This window comes from Sturnus vulgaris, chromosome 17 (genome assembly GCF_052056855.1).
Source record: "Sturnus vulgaris isolate bStuVul1 chromosome 17, bStuVul1.hap1, whole genome shotgun sequence".
Classification (NCBI taxonomy): domain Eukaryota; kingdom Metazoa; phylum Chordata; class Aves; order Passeriformes; family Sturnidae; genus Sturnus; species Sturnus vulgaris.
In genome coordinates, this window is record NC_142259.1 from 9257506 (window position 1) to 9274504 (window position 16999).

The 16999-nt window shown below is 53.1% G+C and overlaps 2 protein-coding genes across 2 annotated transcripts in view; one reads left to right on the forward strand and one right to left on the reverse strand.

Annotated features, from left to right (window-relative positions):
* Nucleotides 1-644: 644 nt before the first annotated feature.
* MATN4 (matrilin 4) lies at nucleotides 645-6974 on the reverse strand. Its single transcript, XM_088174780.1, has 10 exons — nucleotides 6864-6974; nucleotides 5363-5932; nucleotides 4906-5028; nucleotides 4315-4437; nucleotides 4092-4214; nucleotides 3836-3958; nucleotides 2966-3379; nucleotides 2473-2625; nucleotides 1610-1714; nucleotides 645-1432 (listed from the first exon to the last, which is right to left on the reverse strand). Exons 1-10 carry the CDS (start codon nucleotides 6934-6936, stop codon nucleotides 1374-1376), a joined length of 1866 nt encoding a protein of 621 aa, XP_088030906.1. The 5' UTR covers nucleotides 6937-6974; the 3' UTR covers nucleotides 645-1373.
* Nucleotides 6938-16999, forward strand: part of RBPJL (recombination signal binding protein for immunoglobulin kappa J region like) — a 20718-nt gene continuing 10656 nt past the window's right edge. Inside the window, exons 1-6 of the mRNA XM_088175223.1 lie at nucleotides 6938-6945; nucleotides 7329-7555; nucleotides 12884-12954; nucleotides 13130-13242; nucleotides 14029-14048; nucleotides 16015-16090. Coding sequence (XP_088031349.1) covers nucleotides 6938-6945; nucleotides 7329-7555; nucleotides 12884-12954; nucleotides 13130-13242; nucleotides 14029-14048; nucleotides 16015-16090 — 515 coding nt within the window. The remainder of the gene's footprint in view (nucleotides 6946-7328; nucleotides 7556-12883; nucleotides 12955-13129; nucleotides 13243-14028; nucleotides 14049-16014; nucleotides 16091-16999) is intronic.

The window sequence follows — 16999 nt, forward strand, 5'->3', positions numbered from 1 at the left end:
CTCAGAGCAGAGGGGCTCCAGCCCTTCAGCACTCCCATGGCCTCCTCTGCCCTCACTGCAACAGCTCCACTTCCTTGCTGTGCTCAGGACCCCAGAGCTGGAGGCACAGATGGGTCCTGGAGGGGGGCTGCAGCTTCGTGGGGAGCAGAGGGGAAGTTTGTGTTATCCCCTGAAAGGAACTAAATGTATTCTGGTGTTGAGGGATAAAATCAAGAGAATGGAGACTGCTCTGGGCAGAGTCCTGCTGTCAGCAGTGGCTCTTTGTGAAGTCTGCAGGGATCCATCACGAGCTGATCCTGGGTGTCCCTTTGCCTCAGCACCCACCCCAGAGCAGCTGCAATGGGCACCTTGGCCAGGCTGTGGGTGCATGCCCAGCTCAGCTCTCAGCTCCCTGTGCTCCTACAAGCACAGGCTCCAAAGCAAACCCTGCCCATGGGGACACAGTGTCTGTGCCACATTGGCTCCCTCCAGCTGAGGCCAGGCCTGAAGCACCCTGGGGGGCACAGAACAAAGATTTTCCCAAACGATTTCTGGATCCCAGGGACAGGAGCTGCTGCAAAAGCCAGAGAACACACTTCTGACACAGAGAAGTGCCACCCTGCAGCCCAGCTGAAAGGAGAGGAACATGTCATACAAATCTTCAGGGTGTTTATTGTCAGGATAGAAATTCCTTTATATAAAACAAGAGTTTAAAAATAGCACTACCCTGCTCTCAGAATTAAATATACATATATATATACACACATACATATTGATAGAATAATTACCATTTTGCTATGTGATTATAAAACCAAACAAGATTAATACCAATTTCCAAACTATTCTGCCAAACCAGGGCAAAGGGTCTAAGAATTCCTGCCACCCATCTTCCCATGGGAGCCCACCAGGGCACCACACTGGGCACCAGCTGGGCATCAGGCATCCCCTGTGCTGCCTGCACCACCCAGCTGTCCTTGCCCCACCACTTGGCAGCAGGTGCTGAGACAACAGAAGCTCTCAGGGTGACATCACCGTAGGTTTTTTCTCTTGCAAAGCAGCCTGCCAGGGTCCAGGGGGACTGTGCCATCCCAGTCACTCTGGGGGACACCAGGCGTCATGTCTGTCCAATGACCAGCCCGCCCACCTAGTTGCTTCCCCTCATCCCAGACCTGCCAAGGAAGGACAACTGAACCCCTTGGCTTTGCAGCAGAGGCTTTGTTCAAGTTCCTTCTTTTGTGTTTTTAGGATTTTTAAATAGAGTTCACGCCCCCCTGGGGATTTTGCAATACAAGAACAAACACTGATGCTTTATGATAACCTAGCAATAACAATGTCATGTAGCTACTGTACATCCATCCCTGTGCCCCGCCGAGCACTGCAGCCCTCTGCCAGGATCACTTCTTGTTGGCAATCTGCTTTTCCAATTCTTCAAGTCTGGCTGTCATCTGAGCAAGTGAACGTGCTAAGGAAACAGCGTGAGCCACACATTCTGCTGGGCAGAGGCCTTCATCCCCTTAAAAGAGCCTAAAATTTTCCCCACTCCCATTTATCTATCCCTCCCTCCCCCACGTGTGCTGTGTGCTCAGCTTTTCTGCACCCTGACAAGCCCAGGCATCACCCCAAAGGATATTTTTCTCGGTCAGGCTCTGCAGGATGGCCACGGTGTTCGTCTGGAACTGCACCAGCGCCTCGCACTCACACGGGCTGCGGATCTCAGTCTCCCCTTTGCCCTCCTCTGTGACAGTGGGGTTTGGCTGCAGTCAGACCACGGTGCCTGCTCTTTCTTGCTCCCAGACAGTCCCTGCAGCCACCCACCAGGGCTCAGGGCTCTCCCCACTATTTTGCCCTCTGCTTTCTGTCAGGCTGCCCTGCTGATCCAGCTAGCTCTCTGCCAGGCATCCCACAGAGCTGTCACACACGTGGTCACAGAGTGCCAAGGACAGACAGTGCTGAGCTTCACTCTGCCTTCAAGCTGGGGTGGCAGGGGGCCTCTTGATACCCATATCTGACTCCATATCTGCAGTCCTGTGGGGGTCCCAAGGGTACTGGGGAGCCCCAGCCTGTCCCACGGCAGGGAGACCCTCACAGTAACCCCCTGCACCCAGCAGCAGAAGCACAGGTCTGAACAAGGTACACAGGCCACCTTCAGAGCATCCCACAAGGCAGGGTGCCACTCCCAAATTCTGCCCATGCAATGGCACAGGAGTGGTTGCTCACATTAATACTTCTGTATTAACCCCTCCTGTTTTTTAATTTATTCCTGTTATTTAATTTATTCTCCCAGCTTCACCTTTTCCTCTTACAAATCCCTCCCAGAGACCCATATCTACACCCACAACAGCCTGCAGAGGTCCTGAGACAGCCTAGACTCACACCAGCCCAGGTACTTGACCCAGGGTGAGAGACACACAAACCACCCCACTGGCTCTGTGGGGACAGAAGGGCCTTCCCTGGCTTGAGGTCAAGTTCCCAGGTGTGGCCAGGAGCACCCACCTGGGCAGATATTCAGGGAGAAGTTCTCCACAAGATGGGTCATGGTGGTGAAATCTGCTGAATAGGAGAAGTGCTGTTCCACTGGCTCAGAAGCAATCGCTCTCAGCTCTTCTTCCACAGCTTTTCCAACACCCACAGCAAACATGACAATCCCTGCATGGCAAGGACACATCTTGAGCACTGCACTGGCCACCCCCAGCAAGCAGCCCCAAGCTTAGAGGGAGCAAAGTCAAGGATGCAGGATTTTCTCTAGGCTTTCCAAATATACAGCAGGAATTTGGGAAGGACAGGCAGGAGCATGGCAGCATTGTGGTGGTGCAGGCTGCTGCATGAAGGATGCTGCTCAGAGCACCCTGTGGCCACAACAGAGCACGTCTGCCATGGGATGCAGCTTCCCAAGGATGCTGCAGCTTTTCCCTGAGACAGATACCCCAAGGAACCATCCCAGGATGCCCAAAACACTGCAATTTGAGGTTCCCAATCCCCTCTGCACCTGATTCCTTTGCTCTCCTGGCCCATTCGGAGATGTCATCCTGGGAGCGTCCATCTGTGAAGACCAGCCCGATTCTGGGGATGTTGTGAGAGAGAGGCCGGGCACCTTCCAGCTCAGAGAAGCTGTGCTCCACCATGTGCTTGAGGGCGAGGCCTGTCATGGTGCCTTTCTCCATGTACTCCACATCCATCACTGCCTTCTTGATCTCATCTGCGCTGTGGTACTTGTTGAGGGGGAACTCAGTGCGCACACGGCTGGAGTACTGCACCAGTCCCACCCGTGTGCCGTGGGGGGACACCTCCAGCAGGTCCACAATGCGGTTCACAAACTGCTTCACCAGCTCAAAGTTCTGGGGCCGGACACTCTTGGAACCATCGATCACCATCACAAGGTCCACATGGCCAGCTCCACACTCTGCAGGCACAGGAGAAGTGAGAGAGGAGCAGCCTGGCCATGGCCACTCTCAGAGTGGAGTAAAGGAGCCCGGGGCTGGGGCTGAGCTTTGGAGCTTCAGGACACTGTGGGAACACCTTGGAACTGCAGCTGGGAAGGAGAGCAGACTATGCCCAAGGGACTCAGCCCAAAAACCTCCACTGACACACCAACACCCCCTGAAAGACTTTCCTAGGTTTCCCTTTTCCTGAGCCTTTCCTTAAAGATGTTATATCTTCTGGGCCATGTCTCTGAGGACACAAGCATCCATCCCCACAGCAGCCAGGGTTCTCCCCCAACCACAGCCAGCTTTCCACCCTCTTCCAGCCTAGCTTAGAGTCCCAGTTGGAGACAGAGCCCCTCAGCCTGGTTCCAGGTGAGCTCTCTCCAGAAGCACAGAGATAAGGAGAATGTCAAGGGCTGTGTCCCAGTACTCACTGCTGCATGTCTTGCCATCAGCCTGGAGCTGCTGGCCCTCGGGGCACACGCAGTGGTAGGAGCCCTCCGTGCTCACACACTTGAACTCACAGCCGTGATCCACCCCGTTGCAGAGGTCGGTGGCTGGAAGACAAGCCAGGGGCATGGGGTTATCCCCATTTGGGGTGGTCTGGGGAAGTCCTTCCCTGGAGACTGGGCAGGACAGAAAGGCAGGTGCTATACACACAGCCTGTGCCATGCAGACACCAGGACCTACCCCTGCAGGACTTGCCGTCGGGCTGGAGTGTGAAGCCGCTGCGGCAGCGGCAGTAGTGCCCGCTGGGAATGCTCACACACTCGTGCTGGCAGCTGTGGTTTCCAAAGCTGCAGTAATCAATCACTGGGGAGACAAGGAGAGCAATGGCAGGAAGGAAAAGACAAGAAGAGAGAGACTATGGGAAGCAAATGAAGAAGGGCCAGGGAGGGAGACAGTCACTTACTGGTGCAGCTCCTCTTGTTGTGGCTGAGGTAGTAACCTGGGCGGCAGCGGCACGAGTACGAGCCCCGCACGCTGACACAGTGGTGCTGGCAGCCGTGTCTGCCATCTGCACACGCATCGATGGCTGCAGGGAACAGGACACCCATCACCCTTCTGCCCCAGCCTCCCTGGGGCAGCAGGGCACGACTGCTCCAGGGCTTCAGAGCACCGTGAAAGGAGAAGGAAAATCTTGGTGTGGTGGTCAGACCAAATAACACAGCTTTGCACTAAAATCCAGGGGAAAAAACACTGCTCACTTTGGTGCTGTGAATCCTCTGGGATGTGAATCCTCTGATACTCACTGCCCAGACCCCCTCAGCTGACAGGCAGCTGGCTGTGCCCACATAAGTGACAAGTGTCCCATCTCAGAGAGGTGGCCAGGATTTAGCAATGCTGAATGTCTGCAGTCATTACAGACCCGGCAGGCAGTGGGCCCAGAGCACCCAGGCTGCTGCTGGCCTCCCTGAATCCTCTGCTGTGTTCCAGCTTCCCTCCATGGAACCCATAACCACAAGCTCCCTATGAAAGTTCAGATAATAAAAAGGTTTTTTACGGGAGCAGGTCTTTCCATCCACGTTGAGCCTGTAGCCTGGGTTGCACTCGCAGTAGAAGGAGCCAGGGGTGCTGACACAGCTGTGCTCGCAGCCATGCTCCCGCTCCACACACATGTCCACCCCTGCAAGACACAACAGGCATCAGAGTGACCCACAGGCACACCAGACACACGGGGACCCTGGCTCTGGCATATGCCCCATCCCTGCAGCAGAAGCCAGTGTGACCACCCACACAGCCCCAGCCCTGCCAGCCCCAGTGCTCACCCACTGCTCTCCAGTGCACAGACACTGAGCAGTGCCTCGTCCTGGCGCCTCACTGGGGAGGCTGCTGCCCCATCTACCCTGCTTCTGGCACGGGCAGCCACCCCAATCACCCTCTGAAGGTCACCCTCTGGCCTGAGGAGGAGCAGACACCAGGGCCCCCCTTGCCACTCCGCAGCAGCAGCTCTCACCCACCGCAAAGCTTGTCCTGGAACTGCTTGGCAAACTGCTGGATGAGCTCAAAGGACTCCACCAGGAAGACGTGCTCCTCCAGCGGTGGGGAGGCCATGGCCCGCAGGGAGCTCATGTCTGCCCGCTGGATTCCCACAGCATAGATCTCGATGCCAGCGTTCCGGGCCTGGGTGGCCACCTCGGTGACGCGGTCCTGGGGCCGCCCGTCCGTCACGATGATGGCGATGCGGGGGATCCTCTTGTGCCGGGGCCGCGCGCCCTCCTGCGTGCTGAAGGCCACGTTCATGGCGTACTGGATGGCCAGCCCCGTCATGGTGCCCTGGGCCAGCGGGATGATGCTGTTGATGGCCCTCTCCATGTCTGCCCGCGTGAAGAAGGTCTTGAGGGAGAAGATGTTCTGCACCTGGCTGGAGTACTGGATCACCCCCACCCGTGTGGCGTTGGGGCCCACGTCCAGGTTGCTGATGATGTCCATCATGAAGCGCCGCATGGTCTCGAACTCGAAGGGCCGCACGCTGCGGGAGCTGTCGATCACAAACACGATGTCCAGGGGACCCGTCCTGCACTTCAGTGCTAAGGAGAAGGCAAAGAAAAGGCTCAGTCCTGTGGCTGTCTGCAGAGAGCACAGAGATCTCTGCCTGCTGGCTGGGGGTTGCCCATGAGGGGTGGAGAGAGCAGGTTTGGGCAGCCCCCACAGACCAGCACCTTTCCACTGCCCACTGAATCCACAGAAGGTGGTGGCAGAGCAGAAGCAGGGCCAACAGGCTGGGGAGACATCCCCTGACTCTGGATTGTTGTGGTTGTGTTTCTTTAAGGGCAGAAAATGAGACAGTAAAAAGCAAAGCTGAGGGCACGCACTTGGCAGAGATTGAGCCAAAGAGCTTCTCGAGCACAAGGATGCTACTTCCAGTACAAACTGGAGTATTCAGCAGGTGAAATGCTAAGTGAAATGCTTGGCTTGTGTGCACCCAAGCCTGGGAGAATTGGGCCCTAATCATAAGGAAACACTTTGAGTCCCTTTGGGATGAAGCCAATCTCAATTGCTCTGAAGGTCTCTGAGACATACCTGCTCCTTTCTCCACTTGGTGCCTTCACTGTTTCTAAAGTAAAATTGATTGAGATCCCTCTGTCCTGGGGGACAGAGGCTGGTACCTCTGGGTTTGCTTTGTCCCCTGCACCTGGAGCGTCAAGCAAGGAGGAGGCTTCCCCTCTCAGCTGTGTCTCCTGCCAAGGTCCCAGCCCATGTCCTGCAGGGTGACAAGTCCTGGGCAGGGCTGTGTCCCAGCTCAGGAGGTGCTCAGAGCAAGCAGCACCAGAGCCACCAGGCCTGGGCCAGGACGTTTGTGTCCCACTACTGGGGGGATCCTCCATCAGCCTGGGGATGCTCCCAAAGAAGAAACATCACATACCCCCACATCACACAACAAACTGTCCTCCAAGGGCCCCACTGCCCTGTGTTCTCACTCCTCTTCCCTCCATGCACTCCCCACCAGCCAGGGCTCACCTGCAGATTTTGGTCTGGCTTCCAGTGTTGTCAGGAGAAGCAGGAGGAGAGGGGAAACAGGCAGGAGCTTCATGATGGCCCTGTGAGACTACACAGCTCCAGTGCTGGAAGAATGTGCTGCAGGGAGAAGACAAGGTGTGATCAGTGCCGAGGGTGAGCTCAGCCACAGGGCAACATTCTCTCGTGGTGGGTGTCCCCAGGGAGTGTCAAAAACCCTAAACAGCAGCAGTTTTGACAGATCCATCCCCAAACTTCTCTGAACGCACATGGAATCTTTCCTGTTCCAAGGACTGGCAGTCTCAGCACAGCTCAATTTCATTACAGTAGCAACACTCGGCCAAAGGGTCTGATTTTCTGCTCTGGGTGGAGCTGGCCATTGGACAAGCCTTATTTTCACTAGCAAACCAGGCAGATGGAATGTTCGGCCAAATGCTTGTTCCCTGACTGTGTGGCTGTTCTCTGCAGCCAGTGGAGAGTGGGAAAGCTGCACGCAGGGGTGCAGAGCACCAGCCCTCCTGCATGGGAAGAGAAGCCCCCAGATGAAACACCAGCACAGACAAAATCTGCTCAGAAGTCTCTCAAAGTCACTGGCAAAGATCGTTTTTCCAAGAAGTTCCATTCTCTGCCTGTTTCCAAACTCCCTTGGGAGAGCAGAAGTCTCTGCAGGCAGAGGGTGGAAGGTGCCTGTGCAGGTGGGCTCACAGCTCTCCCCCTGGGCAGGTGCTGGGTGAAGCACTGCCAGCCTGCTGCTCTCCTTCACATCACCTCGGGGTCCCCACCACTCTGCCACCAGCACTCTGCAGCTCTCCTGGTCTCCTAAAGGTTTTTCCAAGGAATACTCTGCACCTCAACAGTTTTCTCACATCTTTAGGGTGGGATCACTGGGGGAAAAGACATTTAAACTTGTTACCTAAAACCTCAGCTTGTCACTTCCCTCTCTCCCTGCCCACCTCTGCGTTGTCATGCCTTGCCTTGCTTTGCCTTTCCTGGCTCCTGCAGAGACATAGATTTATTTAGTTTATTTTTATTCCAGTTCTGGTTGGAAACCCAAGGTGCTAGGGATGGAAATGCCATAGATAATTTAACTCTCCCCAGGAGTTGTGCAGTGCCAGGACTGGGCACAGATACTGGAAGGGTGCTTTTAAGAAAAAAACACACAAAAATTCATTTTATAGGTAGTTATCAGCCGGTATTTATTTAGCCCCAGGAGGTCTCAGCTGTAATTCATCACCAGGGTTGCTGTTTAATTGCTCAGTGGTTACGTGCAGCCCTGAACACCACGTCTTTGATAGCAGGGACACTGATAATAGGTTTAACAGCTGCATCTTAAAACTGTCTCGAGACTCAGTGTTCACACCTGGAAAACTATATTAAAGAATTAGGAGGACAGAAAAGGGGTACAAGGGATACTGGGATCCAGAACAGCTGTCTCAAAGTGGGAGACGTGGCCTTTCCCTGGAGGTGAGCAGGCTACCAGCCCAGGACCAGCCCGGGACACAGTGACTGCACAGCAGTGCCAGGAGCTCCTGCAGAGCCGTGCAGGGCAAGGACCGCTGGGATCACTGGCTGAGGAGATGAGCAGGGACAGCAGCCTGACAGCTTTTCCAGGGGGCAGAGGTGAGCTTTGCTTTGCTTTGTGGCCAGGATTGCTTGGACACCTGTGTCTCCTCACCACATGCAAGCAGAGAGGCAAACAGTGCTCCTCCCCCAGCTTTGTTTCTCCATTTATTTAGCAGATTATTTTTCCAGTGCTGCTTCTTTCCTGGGAGAAAGCACTCACAAACCACTAAATATTTTTGGGACAGCTAGAACGTTTCTGCAGCTCTCTTCTCTCCACACCTCCCTGCAGTGGCAGGCTGCTATGGAGCCTGTGTCTCACAGCATCCAGAGAGTTTCAAAGACAGCCCAGAGGGAGGAATGAGCTGTCAGCCAGGAGCCAAGAAGGAGAAAACCAGTTCACGACGGATCTATTTTTAACAGCATCTCAGCTTTTGGATGAAGACTTGGCTCTCCCCACGGCTGGAAGGGCTGATGCTGCCTGGACAGGGCAGGGCATGGCAGCTCAATCATATGCTGGTCCTGGCAGCAGAGATCAGGCTGGCCCCTGATTCAGTTTAATGCCCAGTCCTGCTCAGCAGCAAAGGGATGGGGAAGCAAAGATGATGGGACAGATGTTCCCCAGGATCTCTCCCACCATCCCACACTTGGCAACTTCCCTCTACCCTCCCTTCCCTGGGGCTGACTTGCATCCCTATGGAGGGACTCCTCACACCCTGAGGGATCACAGCACCCCCTCCAAGCCGTGCAGGAGTGGGAGGGAGATGGGTGGGAAGCGAGCGGCTGGCAGGCAGGTGCTGCAGGGCAAGGCAAACACGGCACCGCCTGCAACGCCAGAGACCTTGAGATAACACTGAGCTATAAAGGAAAAAAGGTCCAGGCAAGGTGAGTGCTGCTGCCTGCGCTGGCTGAGCCAAACCCTGCAGATGAGCTGAGAGGGACACTTGAACCACTCCTGACATTTCTGAGAAACGCAATGGGAGAAACAGTTTTTGCTTTTCCCTGCTGAAGGAGATGCTCAGTATGTGTTGCAAGGAGGGTGACCAAGGGGACAGCCACATGTAAGGACAGAAGGGTCACCTCCTCTTGACTCTACACGTGATCTCAGCCAAGGAGGACATGGAGATGGATCCCCAGAGACAAACAGGTAAGCCAGCACACTTTCCCTGGGCACCTCCACTGGCAGTGCTGCTCCCCAGGGCAATTGCTTCCCTCCCTGCTCCACCACTTGTCCGTCTGCTCTCCCTGCCAAATGCTGAGTCTCAGGAAAAACAGCCGCTTCAGGTTTCAGCGTGGCCTCCTTGGCAGCTCTCTCCTGGCTACAGGTTAACAGAAATACTCTGAATATTCCCCCTCTGGTTCATCTAGATGGTGGCAGGTTGCACCTGGGTGCACCCTGCCTTGGGCATGGCAGGGAGCAGGGTGAGGAATGCTGCCAGCTCCCTGCCCTCCCTGCCGTTACAGGGATGGGGGATTTCTGTACTGAACTGTGGAGGGGATGAAGCAGGTGGAGAAAGGAGAGGTGGCAATGTGTTCACAGCCTGGGAAGAGCCCTGACCATAGTGTCACAAGGAGGGAAGCAGATTGTGGACCAAGGCTATGGAGCTGTGCTGCCTCCAGACCCTGAAAGATTCCAGGACAAGGGATCACCATGAGTTGCAAGGAGTGGGGAAGAGCTGGGGGAGTCTGTGAGCAAGCACCAGCCAAGCCAGAAGGCTGTCCCATGCAGCAGGGCTGTGCACAGGAGGAGGCACATACAGCAGGTCCAGGCACACGTGGCAGGGTGCAGGGCACTGAGACCACATGTGCTACTAGCTAACAGCACCTATTTCTGTGCTGGAAGTCCTGGCCAATGGTAGAGCAGCCCTAGACATGATATTTATGAGATTCACCCTCCTCATCTGCCTCTCCATGCACCCTCTTTTGCTCTGCAGTGTTTTTTTCTGCAGAGACCCAACTAGGCAGTTCTGAGAAATTCAATTCCATCAGTGTTATTTGATTAAAGTCTCAAAAAACCCAATCAAAATATGGCCAGGAGTCCCAACCCTGAGTTCTTTGGCTTAGGACACCTGAGTTCTGCCAGGACAACAGCAGAAAGACAGTGAATGCACCCTCATTCGGGGTGAAAATAGTGATGTCATCAGCAGGACAGCAAGTCATCATCCTTCCAGTCCATGCCTGAGAGAAAGGCTGCCCAAAAATGCAAGGGAGGAAGACTGATGTGTGTCTTGCCTCAGGGGACAATGAAGCAACCAGAAATACCTGGAGACATGCAGACAACTTACATCATCCTGGAGGCACATCTTGATGCCAAAATTTATTGTAGAAACATGGATGAATTGCTGGCACATTGTCCATGTATTTGCAAGACCTGCAAGCAGTGTGAAAGACCTGACAAAGTCCTGGAGCTGGATCCACCCTGTCCTGGAGAGTTGCCCAAAGGTTGGTTTCTCCCAACATAATCCCCAATCTCAAGGTGCTCTCTGCTTGCAGATGTCCAGCTCTCTGTGCTACAAGCACTGAATCCACCCTCAGGACCATTTTACAGGCAGCATTGACCTTACACTTTATCACAGCTCCAAAATCTTGATGCTCATCCCCCACAGCAGCTGGGTGATGAAAGGCAAATCCCACCAGAGAGGACAGCAATGCAGTTTTTAGAGGAAGGAAGACTCAGGGACCATAAGTACATCAAGACCATGGAAATAGCATGAATTTCCAACCCAAAAGGATTCTTTTCTCCCCGTTTAAGGACTGATGTGTCCTTGGTTTTTCCCAAACACGTGGGAGAACCAGAGCAGACTCTTTCCAGGACATCACAGAGGTCTCTGGTTACAACTCTGTGGCAGCTTTACTGGGCCAAGTGCCACCTGGAAGGACTCACTGTTTGACAAACAAGGATGTATTTCTCCAACAGCACACCAAGGCTCCAAACCCAACAGGAGCAAATCAGCAGGAGTGCTGTAACAGGAAAACTTTGCTGGATGCAGAGGGAACTTCTCTTTTGCTCTGCTTGCTCCTCACAAAAGCCTATTTCCATTTTATGGGACCCACTCCTGCATATTCACAGGGAGGGCAGGAGGAAGATGGGTTTCTTGACCAGGTCCTTTTGCAGTAACAGATGTCTTTGACTCGCAGCTCATGGACTCGAAGTCCTGGCAGGTTTATACTGTGACATGACATTTGAAGTCCCCTTGGAAAGCAATGCTGGGCGTAGCAATGGACAGAGCATCCCCTTCCAGATGTTCTCCACAACAGCACACGGGGTCTTTGCCATTAGTCTGTCTCTAAAAGACCTCCCAGTGCTCACCTGGCAGGAAAGCCTCTTACCCAGACAGCCCTGCACTGAAACAAGCTGTACCTGAGCTGCTTCGACAACAGCTGCCACGAATAAAAGCCACATTCACTTGCAAATTAAAATGTTAAAGATCTAGCCAAGAGGAAAACACGTCTGCCAAATCTCCTTGTTCAACTAATCATGTCAGAGATGGCTCCTGTTTCAGGACTGCTGGTGCCATTTCTCTGTTCCTCTCTGTCCCACTCAAGACCTTTAGGCTACACTTGTCCCCTGAGCTGCAAAACAGGCCATCAGCCCATCTGCTAACTGCTATTTTCAACAAAACTGGAATACTCCGATTTTGATTAAGAGTGATCAACAGGGGACAGGTCCACCTTACTAACTCTCTTTAAAAAGCAAATGTTCTTCTGGAAACGGGTCCTTGGAGGACAGCTGAGCTGGGCCAAGAGACTTCAAACTTTGGAGAGAAGGATGTCCTGGCCATCCAGAAGCTGATGCAGCAATCCATTGCCCAAGTTCTTGTTTTGTGAGGAAGGTGTTAGAGAGCATTTTTTCCCCCAGAAATATGCATGTTCAACCACAAAGGAAAAGAGTCATGGCCCAGACCAGCTACTGGGCTGATGCAGAGTTTGTCAGCTGAGCTCCTGATGCAGCAGAGCTGGTATGAGATTGATAGTTACTAGCAGGACATCTGTCTCCCAAATCTGCTGGGACCACTATCCCCAGCTGACCTCCAGGAAGTTTACATGGCACAGACAACCACAGAGACCGTCTGCTATTCCAGCCCAGCAATCATAGATTCATTGTCTGACCTCCTTCTCTAAATCTTTATATCATATTTCTCACTCTAGAGATGTGACTCAATGTGTTGGCATAAGAAAACACGCCAGGAGAATATTCTTATGCCTCTCCCCTTTATCCTACCATCCTGTTATGTGTTTAATTGAAATAGCAGAAAGTGAGGAGTGCTTGGCAGCTGCAGAAAGACATGCAGGGACTTTTTGTCCCTCCTCAGAACAGAAAAGTCAGCTTTGTGTAGATACTTTTCACAGGGAGAACCTCAAAGGTAGGACAGAAAATGTCTCACACCTGACTTCACAGCTTCCACATCCCTCTGGCAGCAGGAGATCTGCTGTCCTGGGACTGGGATGCTGTCACCCCTCAGGAGATGCACCAAAGAGCTTCCCCAGCAGCACAGTGGGCTGTGGCCTCCCTTCTGCCCATGCTGAAGAGCAGGTAACACTTTGGGGAAGCCATCCAAGACCAGATGCAGGTGTAGGAGCTGTGAATTCCTAAAGGCAGTGTTTTTCCATGAGTGGAGCTTGCCTGATTTTCCAGCCCAGACAGAGACTCTTGTACAGGGGATTATCTCTGCTGTCAACAGATCTGCTCCCACTGGTTCCTGCCATAGATCATGGACTCCTATGGGCCCACAGACTACACTCAAAGACTCCTGAACTTACACATTGGCAAAGCACAACACAGCCCAGAGAGAGAAAAGCTGAAGTCTGGAGAGAAACCAAGGTACTTCCACTTCTCTGCAAGGGACAACAGCTGAGCCCCATGGATTTCCCTGAGGGGCACCCAAAGGACCAGGCTAGGGATGGACTCATGTGGGCAAGCAAGGGCTTGCAAGGCAAGAGGATCAGTAGTTTGCAGATAGACAGGCAAAGACAGAATATTGGTGGGGAAGATGGATTCTGACTCCAGTAAAAAACACCAGGATGGACAAGCTATGTGAGAACCACGAAAGATCCAGACACAGGGTAAGACACAGCAGTCTGGAGCATCCCACATGGAAACACTGCCATCACTGTGAACCAGTATCTGGAGTCTCCTGAGCACACACCTCTACCCTCTCCTGCTTTAACAGAGCTGGTTTAAAACCCTTTCTATTTAGCCAAGACAGGAGAGAACCAAAGCCTTCTAAGAGCTGAAAATATTACCTGGCACCTAAAGGTACATCTGTGCTGTGAGTGCCTATAGAGGGATGATACTCATCCATCACTCATGGAGAGCACTGAGTCAGGGTCCCCGTGCCCAGCAGATCAGTGCAGCCCTTAGGGCAGCTGCAGGAGCTCCTGATGGAGCCCAAGTGCTCAGTTTGCTACTGTTTGGGCCCAAAGTGGAGAAAACACAATTACTGAGAGGTAATGACAAGTGTCAGGAGCCAGTCAGCCTTCTGGCTCGACTGGAGGAGACATGTGGCATGAAAGGGCCCAAGTGGTGCAGGGGGAGTAGCTGACTTTTTAAAGTTTCTTTATAAGCACCACTCCACCTTTTTTTTTTTTTTTTTCCCCTTTTTTCTAGGTCCCATTTATCCACTCATGGTAAGGTTTGCCTGTAAGTCCCATGTGTGTGGAGATACAAACGCTACTTATCTCCCCTCCATGTTTCAGCCCTATTCATCAGGCATTTATAAATGGCATTTTATGAGTACTGAGTTTTTAACAAGGCAGGCACGCTGCTCCAGAGCGAACAAAGGGGCCCCTATTGGAAACTTTAAAGATGTTTAAACAAAGACTTCTCTTGAAAACCTTTAACCCCTAATGCCAACCTCAAGGGAAACGCTATGTTATGAGCAATCAGAGCACAAACATCTTCTGTGACCACAGATTGCCTACAACGGGCTGCCTTGTTGGCCACAGCTCTCTGTTTGCTACGGCCGCCAACCAGAGCAGCTCCCGAGCCCATCTTGCACTGAGCACATATGGTTTCTTTAATTCTTCAACAACAAATGAAAGTTACAACTTCCACAAAAACCAACAACAGCTTTTTCCTCATTGGGTGCAGCAATACCCTGCCTGCTCCGATGAAAAGTGTTGTTTTACTGCAAACACCAAGATCTGTCGCGTGGTTTCCAGATGGGAATTTGCATTTCGGATGAGGCCAAATTTAGCCATATCCTGGTGGCAAATATCAGGCTGAGATTTGAGAGATTTCCCCACACACAACTTTTTGCTGATATCAACACCAATCTAATGAATTCCTGCAGAGATGGCAAGAAGCTGCTTGTGAAATGCAGTTTCTACTTGTTATTGAGAACCTGCACACTCACTGCCTGGGATTAATTGCTCCTGTCCTTGAAAAAATAAAAAGAAAAATCTTTACTATCAAGAGATGCTACAGAGGGTCCCACAGGGAGGGGTCCCAAAGGGAGAATATCAATAATTTTACAAAAAAATCCCAGTTTAAGTGAAGCATAAATCAATCGTGTTTAAGCAAAAGAACCAAAGCCCTGTGCCTCATCTCAGAGTTGGGGCTGAGAACAGGCCCCTCTCATGGACCCCTGCTCCTCTCAGCCCCACTGCACACAGTGATGTGGCTTCCATTGACAGAGGACAGTCCCGTTTCCCTGTCAGCCTCCTCAGCCACACCGGTTCCCATTCTGCAGCCAGCTTCCTGAATGGATTCAGCAGCTCTCTCAACACAGCAAAGGCTGTCCCTGCAGAATGAGGGACAAAGCCCCAGCCCCAGCAGAGCACACACCACTAAACCGTGTATCTGCTCAGCTCTGCTTGGCTCACAAACACGATGAGTGCAGAATAATCTGGTTTTCCAAACAAGTTTTCCCATGTAACTACTTGGAACAGAAGTGCCCAAAGCTAATTTTATCCTGTGAAAGAGTTGGAATGATAAGCCGAAGGTGGGTGATTGCTTGTGCAAACGAGTATACACAGACCCAATTTTCCAGTCGTGCAGAAACGGCGCATAACAAACTTAGGGTACGCTTCTGAGCTTATCTTTTTGCAGGATCTCGATCTCCTGTTGCTCAGTACGCCTTGCCCAGGTGTACCAGACCTTACTATTCTCTGCTAAGAGATCCTCGCTTGTATAAGCAGGGACGTGCCCGACAGGTAGGCAAAAGGTGAGCAGGGCAGGCAGCCTGAGCCATCCCGACAGCGCGGAGGAGTTCACATCCCTGACACAGCACCGAGGGACGAGCGGGTACCGTGCCCCATTGCCCCACCGAACAAACCCCGGCACCGCTGCGGGGCCAAGCCCGTGCGGCCGGGGGTCGGGAAGGCTCCAGCCCACAGAGGGGGAAAAATATCCTTTGGGGCAAAGGTTATGCGCTTCCTCTCCTCCTGGCTTTGCTTTCTGCTCCTGACGCCCAGGATCGCCGCTCCCCTTCCTGCCAGCCCCGCTCCAAGGAAAAGCCCCCTCGGAGGCTGCCAGTCCCCCGCGGTAGCGTTCGGCGCTGCGCACAGCCCGGGATCGGGGATCAGGACCGGGATCGGGACCGCATTCACCCGCACCCTCCTCACCCTCCTTCTCTCCTCTCCCTTCCCGCAGGGGCGGCGGTGCCCGCGGAGCCCCTCACTCACCCGTGCCGGCCGCGGAGCCGCTCGCCGCCGCGCTGCTGGCTCAGGTACGCGGTGCGGGCGGTGCGCGGTGCGGGGCGGCAGCAGCGGCGGGAGGCGGCGGGGCCCCGGCGGCATTTAACGGGGGCGGGGGAGCGGGGGGGGGCGGCGGGGCGGGCACGGCCCGGCCCCGGGGCAGCGCTGGGAGCGGGGGGGGACTCGGGCGCTCCCACCTGCCCCCGCCCCGCCGTCCCCGCGGGTCCCCGCGGAGCTGCGCGCAGGTGGCACCGGCACCGAAGGGGTGCGCGGCCCGAGACGGCGGGGGCTCACCGGCGTGGAGGGCCCTGCTGCTTTTAGTGCTTTATTTTCCTTTTTTCTTTATTTTTCACTATTTTTCCTTTTTTACTCCTTTATTTCTCTTTCTTAATTTTATTTATTTTCTCTATTTTCTTTATTTTGTTGTTCTTTTTTATCTATTAATAGTTTTCTTTTATAATTTTTTCTCCTTTTGCTTTCCTGCTTTCTTTTGTATTTTTATTATTTTCTTTTTCTTAATTTCCTTTCCTTTCCTTTCCTTTCCTTTCCTTTCCTTTCCTTTCCTTTCCTTTCCTTTCCTTTCCTTTCCTTTCCTTTCCTTTCCTTTCCTTTCCTTTCCTTTCCTTTCCTTTCCTTTCCTTTCCTTTCCTTTCCTTTCCTTTCCTTTCCTTTCCTTTCCTTTCCTTTCCTTTCCTTTCCTTTCCTTTCCTTTCCTTTTTATTGCGTCTTCCCCTGCTGGGGGAGTGCACCTGGCAGCCCTATAAACTCAAAAGTTCATAGAAAAAGGAAAGTATTTTAAGCTTAATATCCATTTGGCCTACAGTGTCCTGGAAGTTTAGGAACATCAGCAGGTAGTGCTGCAGTGTGGAGAGGTGAGTTTGAACCAGGAAACTGCAGACCAGAGCTTGGAGGGCTGTAGAGCCTCAGGTTATGCTTCCATA

What these genes read in the sequence shown, in the direction of transcription:
- MATN4 (XM_088174780.1), bottom strand. Translation starts at nt 6,936, where the DNA reads ATGAAGCTCCTGCCTGTTTCCCCTCTCCTCCTGCTTCTCCTGACAACA. An exon ending in AGCCAGACCAAAATCTGCAG is followed by an intron (nt 5,933 to 6,863) that starts GTGAGCCCTGGC and finishes CCTTCTCCTTAG; the next exon opens with CACTGAAGTGCAGGACGGGT. An exon ending in CGACGGCAAGTCCTGCAGGG is followed by an intron (nt 3,959 to 4,091) that starts GTAGGTCCTGGT and finishes CTTGTCTTCCAG; the next exon opens with CCACCGACCTCTGCAACGGG.